The 10,144-nt window shown below is 47.1% G+C and overlaps 1 protein-coding gene across 1 annotated transcript in view; it reads left to right on the top strand.

Moving 5' to 3' along the window:
* The window catches only part of arfgef3 (ARFGEF family member 3), a 30,207-nt gene extending 21,435 nt beyond the window's left edge, over positions 1–8,772 (top strand). The window contains 7 exon segments of the mRNA XM_068734506.1: positions 1–124; positions 1,536–1,754; positions 1,906–2,077; positions 2,576–2,677; positions 2,923–3,338; positions 3,541–4,030; positions 4,188–8,772. The exon segment at positions 1–124 is cut by the window's left edge and continues 7 nt beyond it. Coding sequence (XP_068590607.1) covers positions 1–124; positions 1,536–1,754; positions 1,906–2,077; positions 2,576–2,677; positions 2,923–3,338; positions 3,541–4,030; positions 4,188–4,379 — 1,715 coding nt within the window. The 3' untranslated portion in view covers positions 4,380–8,772.
* Positions 8,773–10,144: the final 1,372 nt, after the last annotated feature.

Genomic DNA, 10,144 nt, shown 5'->3' on the forward strand with positions numbered 1-10,144 from the left:
TGTTGGACACCCAGTGCTCCCCTAAGACGCCCAACAACAAGGAGGGCTTTGAGCACGCTCAGTCCTGCGTTCTCATCATCGAGCTGCCGGCCGACCAGCAGTCCAACGGACACGCTCAGAAGAGGTAGAGGTGGACAACGCAAACGCTCACACAACGAGCACGTCTAAGTGACGCGCTTTCATTTTCTAACTTCCAGCTCTGAACACTGAACACACAGCCCTGCTGCTGACCAACACTCTGACACACAAGACGCATGCTGCTGTGTTACTGGCCTCATTGGGTTTCAAGGTGCACACAAACGCTGACACTCACACTAGCCAAAAGTCAATTTGAATTTCGTGGACTACTGTAATGTATTTGATATGTTCATTTTATTTTGTAGGGGCACTACCAGACAGACTTAATCGATAGAGATGATGCAATCACTGTGAAAGCCCAAGAGTGATTTAAAAAAATAACCAAATCATTTACTATAACTCTGACCATCCTTATTATTAGCATGCCAAGAAGACGTGTGTTTCAGAATTATTAAATGTGTTCTGTTTGCCTTCTATTTGGGTATGTCTTATTGGCTTATGTCGTACTAAAAAGCCAAGATTTCAGCAGTTTACTACAATAGTAACAGCTATTAAGTATAAGTTATTACTTTTGTAAATCTCAGGGCTAGCGTTTTGTGCAGATTTCCTAAATCAAAGGAATACTTTAATTTATTTATTCATTTATTACCTTGAATTCTTGAAGAAAACTTTTATTTTTTTCTTGCATGCCTCCGTGGTGAACGGACTTTTCTCTTTTTTTTTTTTTATTCTGCGTTCGCCATAGAGGAGGCATGCGAGCAAAAAAAAAAATCTTCACAAAATCAAAGTAACACAGGGTGAGCAATTGAGATACAAACGGTAATTGCTTGGGTGACGTATTCCTGTAAGAAAGAAAACCACAATATGTTCGTCTTCTTTTGTTCAAAACTGTAAAAAAAGAACATGACTGGAAAACCCTCACTGTCTTTGCTTGTCGTTCTGCTGCTGTGGTTGCAGGAAAATTGGGTAAGGCTGTTTTCTTTGACATTGTTCCTGTATGAAAAGAATGTGCATGAACAGTACGGCTCTGCATGATCCCAGCAGTCAAACTAACTCATCCACCTGTGGAGAAAATATGTGGTGTGTGTGTGTGTGTGTGTGTGTGTGTGTGTGTGATGCATCCGTGTTATGATGAGTCTTATGATTTACTGAAGCTTCTAATGTTTAACCAATCATTGAGGTCAGATAGTAACAAAAATGGCTACAAGATTTCCATTGACGGGATGCTGAATCTGAGCTCCTCTGATATAAAGTCTACTTGTAACAAAGTGATTTCATGACTGCCAGTCTTTCCCTTATCTAATACAAATCATTCTGTCTGTCTACAGTAGCTATTAGATTGTTTCATCACAGCCTAGTCACAGTAGACCATTGTCTAGTTTTTACTTGAGGCAAAGAGATTGTCCTTATCATTTAAAAACTGATTTGACCGGCTTCCTGCTCTCTGAATCCTGCAGTATCCCGTTCCGGACCATCGTGGTTAGCCTGTTGTCGCACCAGGTCCTGCTCCAAAACCTCTACGACATCCTGTTGGAGGAGTTCGTCAAGCAGCCCGACGGAAACGAAAAGGTCACACCCGTGACGTCTGACCCCAGCCGGGCCACGGCGGGCTTCCTGCGCTACATCTCCATGACTAACTTAGCCATAATCCTGGATCTGCTGCTGGACTCTTACAGGTTACTGCAACAAGAAAATCAGACGATATGCAGATGATGGTGTCATATGGATCTGTAATCCCGCTGGAGTCGCTTCATCATAATAATAATAATAATGATGTTGATCAGCTTCACACTCGGCTGACTTATCTCCTGATCTCTTCTTCTGCAGGACGGCGCGGGACTTTGACACTCGGCCGGGTCTGAAGTACCTGCTGATGAAGGTGTCGGGTGTCTGTGGAGCGGCTAATCTGTACCGTCAGTCTGCCATGAGCTTCAACCTGTACTTCCAGGCCCTGCTGTGTGCCACACTGAGCCAAGCCGACAGCATGACGGCACAGCAGGTATGAGAGACTCGTTGGTCCATGTTCCTCTTAAGAGACAGATATTGTTCTTAGACGTTGGTGGAGACCAAGTAATAGCTAGAGGGAGAGTAAATATTGTACTAAAATCCATCAGTGGCCCAGGGACACATCTCCAAAGAAACACTAACGTTGCTCTGTGTCTATTGAATGTGTACACTGTTAACGTTATAAGGCTATAAGATGTCAGACACGTGTGATCTTCAGCTTGAAAAATGATGAGTTGGTTTTTATTTTACCTTTGCTAGCTTTAAAAAAAATTCAGTTTTATTGTTTTCTTTTTTGTCTTTTGTATTTTTGGTAGGTGTAATATTTTTTTAATTCCAAAAATAATACAATACAATTGACTAATTCATCTAATTGATTACATTTAGTATCTAATAATAACGGCATCCACCTGCTGAAGACATCACAACCGTGAAACACTGTGATAATCACTAACGAGGCATTAGCAATCAAAACTCACTTCGTTGTGTTTAGGTGAAGAGGATGCTGTACGAGGAAGAGGAGGGCAGCTCTGATTCCTCTCACCCTGGCTCTGCTTCCTCAGAGGACGAAGACATCTTTGAAGAAACGGCACAAGTAATGCACACACACACACACACACACACACACACACGTCATAAAAGGTAGAAGAACAACGGTGTAGAACGGTGTAGCAGTGATCGCCGTTAGTAATGTCCTCTGGCTCTCTACAGTTTAATGAGCTCAGTCCTTAGAGGGTTTCTTGAACTCTTCACCCTCCTCGTGTAAAGAGTGAGATGAATTACGAATGTTTTAATATCACAAATCAACTCGTCCGCCGTGCTCTGTGTTTCCTCGGGCAGGTCAGCCCCCCTCGAGGCCGGGATAAACGCCATCACTGGCGGGCGCCCATCCCGTCTCTCAGCGTTCAGCCGCTGAGCAGCGCCGACTGGGCGTGGCTGGTCAAGCGCCTCTACAAGCTGTGCATGGATCTGTGCAACAGCTACATCCAGATGCACCGCGACCTGGAGAGCACGCTGGAGGAGATGGCTCTGCAGAGAGGAGGAGGAGCAGGAGCAGCAGCAGGAGGAGGAGGAGGAGGAGGAGGAGGAGATCACGTCTTCTTCCTGCCTCTCTTCCAGTCCGAGACTTCCACCCCGACTTCGGCGAGCGGGCTGTCGGCGAGGGGGACGCCATCGGAGGAAGGCGGGTGCAGGTCTCAGGCGGCCGACAGCTCGGCGTCGCCAGGAGACACGCCCACCCCCAGCCCGGGATTCAGGTTTGACTTCAGCCATTGTTATGTTGTTATGATGGCGACTTGCCGAATGTCTGTCTCCATCCTGAACACACAACCTGTCTGTAGGGTGCATCTCTTATCCATCTGATGAACACCTTCACTGTTTCAGTTACACACTCTCACATCACTCAGGCTCAGTGTAGCGCCTGTCCGTTTAAAGTGACCCGCTCGTTTCTCCTCACAGCGGCACAGGCAGCCTGCCCCACCACCTCCGGTCCGAGGCCGAGAGGAGGGACTCCGGGATGACAGGAAGCTCCGTAGGAGGAGCTCCCGGCGTCGCTGGACCGGGAAGGAGAAAGGAATGGTGGGAAAGCGCCGGGAACAAACTGTACACCATCGCCACGGACAAAACCATAAGCAAGCTGATGATGGAGTACAAACGCAGGAGGCAGCAGCAGCAGCCGCAGCAGCAGAGCCACGTCAACCTGTTCATGAAGGAGCAGGGCCGGGGGGCAGCAGGAGGAGGAGGAGGAGGAGGAGGGGAGAGGAGGGGCCTGGTGGAGCCTCAAAGGCCCCTGCAGAGGCCCCAACATCTGGTGGACCAGCAGGGTCCCCCGTTGAGGCACTCGGTCAGCGCGGGTCCTGAGGTTCTGAGGCAGGAGAAGAGACCACGATCGGGATCCACCATCAGCTCCCACAGCATCTCGCTGAGGGACTCCGAGGCTCAGATACAGGTGCTGATACACTTTTATCGTCGAGTTTAGAGTTCACACATTGTTTTGTCTCGTCTGGCAACAGGAAGTGGAAAGGGAGGGTGAGCTGAGGGGTTTTCAGTTGGCTTGAGTGTTGAGCTTTGTTGACATGTTGTCTCTCTCTCCCCCCCCCCCCCAGGCGTGGACCAACATGGTCTTGACCCTCCTCAATCAGGTCCTCCTGCTGTCAGACGCCTCCTTCCTGGCGCTGCAGCCGGCGCTCTACCCCTGCCTCAGCCAGCTCTCCTGCCACGTGACCGACGGCCGCGTCCGCCAGGCGCTGCGCGAGTGGCTGGGCCGCGTCGGCCGACTCTACGACATCGCCGTGTGACACTGCGGCGAGGAGAGAGCGCCGACGAAGAGCGGCGGCCGCGTCGGGTCAGCGAAGGACGTGAGCGGACGAAAGATGAATTGGATGGGTTTGATGGCGGCGCCGTGGCGGCGGCGCCGTGCGGTACATAGATGAAGGGTTCGCTTGATGATGCGACTCAAAGGCAGACTGACGTGGTGACGTGACGGACCGGGAGGACATCGACGCTCGTCATGTGACGTTAAAGGAACAGTGTTTAGGATTTCTAGCGGTGGATACTTCACCACGAACGTGTCGAGAAAGGTTTGTCCGCTCTGGGCTACCGTAGAAACATGACGGAAGCATTCTGAACTATCAAAGGAACGACGACTCTTACCTTCAGCTCGCTGTAAACTAATGAAAACACAGTTATCAATATTATATTCCCTTTTAATTCTAATGGAGCCCACAGAATGCTCAACACTGGCCCTTTAAGAGTTTGATTGGCAGATGAAATGATGAAGGATTCTTTGTATGTCACGGACATTCAACACACACACACACACACACACACACACACACACACATACTGTGTCAAGCATCCAAGGAGGTAAACAATAACATTCAGTTATTGCTTCATGCTGATGTGGTGTGATGAGTTATGATCACTAGTTTATTTGCATACTTTTTTCAGGTCCGCTGTAGAGTTCAGAGAATGTGTTTCTTAGGACTCCACTAGTTCAATGACATGAAAGTAGATTCTGCTGGCCGTTTGTCCGTCAGTGTGAGGGTTTAATGGCTCTGTGTATGTACTGTATATACTGTATGTACATACATACTGTACATACTGTACATACATGCATACATATAGTACATACAGTATATACAGTACATACATACATGCATACAGTACATACTGTACATACATAAATACAGTACATATATACATACAGTACATATATACATACAGTACATATATACATACAGTACATACAGTACATACAGTACATACATACATACATACAGTACATACTGTACATACATAAATACAGTACATATATACATACAGTACATATATACATACAGTACATACAGTACATACATACATATATACAGTACATACTGTACATACATAAATACAGTACATACATACATACTGTACATACTGTACATACAGTACATACTGTGCATACAGTACATACTGTACATACAGTACATACATACAGTACATACATACATACTGTACATACTGTACATACTGTACATACAGTACATACATACAGTACATACATACATACTGTACATACTGTACATACAGTACATACAGTACATACAGTACATACATACTGTACATACAGTATATACAGTACATACAGTATATACAGTACATACAGTACATACATACAGTACATACTGTACATACAGTACATACATACAGTACATACATACATACAGTACATACTGTACATTCAGTACATACAGTACATACATACTGTACATACAGTATATACAGTACATACAGTACATACATACAGTACATATATACAGTATATACAGTACATACATACAGTACATATATACAGTATATACAGTACATACAGTACATACATACATGGGTTAGTTGAGCTTGAGACTCGATCATCAGAACTTAACTCCACATGGTCCAGAACTCTACAGAGTAGCTTTAAGGAAAGGTATTCTTCCTCTGACACCAGCGTTACCACTCGTTATGATGATGATGATGATGATGATGATGATGCAATGAGGGAAAATATGTCTCAGATCACGAGCATTACCAAAACACACATCCGGCTAACATGAGGTCACCTTCAGATGCTGTTCTGTTCATTCCTTGAGGTCAGAGGTCAGAGGTCAGAGGTCCGTCACATCGTTTGAACTGACTGTACATGAATGTTTGTCGCTGTGATGCAATTTCTACATGGAGCTTTAAATACTGAATGTTTATTCTTCACTCTGCAGGAGAAGAGCGAGTATTTATTTGAACCAAAAACCACGCGCTACGAGTATTTATACAACGTTTATGTGCGTACATGTATTTATGTAAATGCTTTATTATTTAAGATATTTATCGTATCATTTTGAGCATTTTCTATTATTTTTCTATTATTGCCGACATTCTGCTGAGGATCTTCTCAGTCTCATGTTTCACGACCAGAACGCTCAGATTTCCGTGAAATTCACCGAGGCTACTCGTGCTCTGCAGAGGACGAACCCCTCGGGTTCCGATGACCACGTGATCGTGATCGTGATCGTGATCGTGATCGTGATGGTGATGGTGATCGTGATCGTGATGGTGATGGTGATCGTGATCGTGATGGTGATCGTGATCGTGATCGTGATGGTGATGGTGATCGTGATGGTGATGGTGATGGTGATCGTGATGGCGCCCCGTTATTCCAGTCTTTAGGTCTGTGCGTTCGGATCAAAGAAAGCAAACTGCGAGTGAGATTCCACCTCAGAGTAACAAAGCATCAACTCTGTACTGACCTTCATTCATGCCGCTGTGCATTTTCAGGACAGATTATGAGCGTTATGAAAGAAGAGCGTGTTGAAGTGACGCTAACTTCAGCAGCTCTGACCGTATTGAGGGCGAGGCGGGGGGGGGGGGGGCGCGCATGTGAAGCTCCTAAGAAGATTTACTCCTCTTTTTTTCTTTTTTTTTTTCCCCTCCTTTCGTTCGTCCCTCTCCTCTTCCTCACTTCCTCTGCTGATTCGCTGTTCATCTTCGACCAGCTGTCTCTCTGGATAACGAGGCTCCAAAAGCACCAAAAGACGCTCCGCGGTTCTGCAGCTAGAACCCGAGCGTCTGGGCCAAAAGCTCAGCCCTGAAGGAGGTAGATGATGAGACGGAAACACGAAGCGTGTGTCTCAGCTTACTGTTGACCCCAGCATTGGACGCAACCGCCTGTAACTCAAGCGGTGACAGCGGAGCACCAGGAGGTGTAAAAGCAGTCAGATTGATAAAGTCCAGCAGAAGACTTCTCCTTGATTTATCACCTCAGTAAACACTGAACTTCACATTCACAGACCTGCTGCCACCGAAGCAGCGTCAGATAACAGAACGTCTGACATTTGCTCCCAGGAAGCTTTAGCGCGTCTCTAGCTGTCTCTCAACCCCAGTCAGTGTCCCTAACCCGTCCCCCCCCCCCCCCCCGAGGACGAGCAGCGGGTGGACAGATGTTGTCGGCCGTCGGTGTGATCAGCAGCAGTGAAGGGGAGGATTTAGTCGGTGTTAAGTCCATGCCAGCGTTTTCCATCTATAAAAAAAAAAAGAAAAGCAGTGGACTCTAATGCGTCGCTGTCATGCAACAGCAGGTCTGCTGTGATGTTCGTCCTGCTCCACGTCTCCAGGGCCTCGCTTTGTGTCTCTCGTGTCGGCGGTGACTCCTTTGTCCGAGTTGTACCTCTAATGAGCGCAGAGATTAAGACGGGGTTGATCATGGCCGCCGTTATCTCTGCACTCTGAGCAGATTTGCTGCTCTTGGGTAAAGTGTAGTTCCACGCTGAGGAGAAGCTCCAAATCCGCCAGAAAGATGTTCCCACAAAGTCTGAGATGTTAAGCTCTTATTGCTTTCTGTTGTTGTTGAAAGCTCCTTCTTTTGTCCTTTTGCTGGGAAGCTGTAATCGCATTTGTGCCGATAATTTACAGTAAAACCATCTCCAGTGTAGTCGAGGGATTACCGGGTCCCTGAACAGATTGAAGGCAGCGACTTAATACGCTTTGTTTTCACTCAGAGCTGCGACAGACTGCATATCTTAAAGAAGAAGGAGAAGAAGAAGGAGAAGAAGAAGAAGTTGGACAACTCTCCACAAGATATCTGGTTTGTTCTGCGGGACGGTTGAGCGTCCGCCAAAGCAGCTTAAGCTACAAATGTCCTGTTGTCTGACATGAGCCAGACTTCTGACGAGCAACGTGACGGAGAAGCAGAGAAACAACAGCTTCTAGGTGGTGTGTGGTTGTTGGCTTAGAGAACACGGGATTCTATTTCATGTTTCATAACTTTCTCTTCTGTTACCTTAAACTCTATCAACCAGAAAACCTGATCTTGAGCTCTGGCTGCTGCACCTGAACCACAACCACTTGATTGTTGACCCTCATGCAGTTAAACACGTGTAACTAGGTTCTTCACTCCAAAGAAAAGGTGTGTGTGTGTGTGTGTGTGTGTGTGTGTGTGTGTGTGTGTGTGTGTGTGTGTCCGTTTGCTTCCCTCGCTGACCGTTAAGCGCTTCGCTGCTGGACCGGCATCAGCAGGTCGGCTGATGTTGTGACTGATTTATAAAAGTGTATTTTTCTTTTTCTTTTTCTTCTGCTTTTGATATCAAAGAGCAGCTCCTGTAATCTCTGCTGCTGAACTTTCTAAGCTGCTCTGGCTTCACCCGTCTGCTCTGTGTTCAATAAAAGCAGTTTATCTCACGTTTGTCGGCTCTCGTCACACACTGACCCTCACACACACACACACACACACACACACACTGACCCTCACACACACACACACACACACACACTGACCCTCACTCACACACACACTCACACTGACCCTCACTCACACACACACTCACATTGACCCTCACACACACACACACACATTGACCCTCACACACACTCACACTGACCCTCACTCACACACACACACACACACACACACACACACACACACACACACACACACACACACACACACACTGACCCTCACTCACTCACACTCACACTGACCCTCACACACACACACACACACACACACACACTGACCCTCACTCACACACACACACACACACACACACTGACCCTCACACACACACACACACACACACACACTGACCCTCTCACACACACACACACACACACACATTGACCCTCACACACACTCACACTGACCCTCACTCACTCACACACACACACACACACACACACACACACACTGACCCTCACTCACACACACACACACTGACCCTCACTCACACACACACACTGACCCTCACTCACACACGTTAGCGTCCCTTTCTAGCTAACTTAAAATCGCTCCATGAACTAAGTAAATTGTGAACGACGTATAATGACCCTCTGATCAGGAGTAAACCTCTGGTTCTGATGCAGCTTGGACGTGGACCAGGATTTACTGGCTACGTGTAACACTGCACATCCGTTTAGAGTTCAATCAGTGTTGAGTTAAATGCACATTTTGACAGCGACCCGTAGGTTAGTGGTTAATGCGTGTTTCATCCTAAACAAAATGCTTTGAACTTGAAATGCAATCGTAGTGGCCACAGATGGAAGTGCAGGTCATGTGACGCCCAGGGGCCAAACACACTAGAACATTCTTTGACAACCTTCCACACATTCAAACGTCGACTTTTTGACAGTCGAGCTCTTGAGGACGAGGCAGAAGTGGATCCTTTGTGAATCATTCTCCGTTCATCTCTGTCTCATTTACACACAAACACACACAAACACACACACACACACACACACACACACACACACACACACACACACACACACACACACACACACACAGCGGTGTGTTGCTGCTGCTGACCGGCTTCCAGCAGCTGTAAATCCTCCCATCAGGACCGGTGACGTGTCTCCTCTCAGCTGGACACACGGACGGTCTGCTGCCCTCGTTTCTCCCTCCTCCTCCTCCTCCTCCTCCTCCTCCTCCCTCCTCCCCTTCGCGGTTATTATTTCAGGCTGATCACTTCAGCTCAGCAGTCAGTGACCCTCTGAGCTCGCAGCTGAACTCGTCCTCCTCATCTCTCCGTCCACCACGCGTCTCTCTGAGCTGTCT

The sequence above is a fragment of the Cebidichthys violaceus genome, unplaced genomic scaffold (assembly GCF_023349555.1).
Source record: "Cebidichthys violaceus isolate CVI_PGR_0920_01 unplaced genomic scaffold, fCebVio1.0.p SCAF_64, whole genome shotgun sequence".
NCBI classification, from domain to species: Eukaryota; Metazoa; Chordata; class Actinopteri; order Perciformes; family Stichaeidae; genus Cebidichthys; species Cebidichthys violaceus.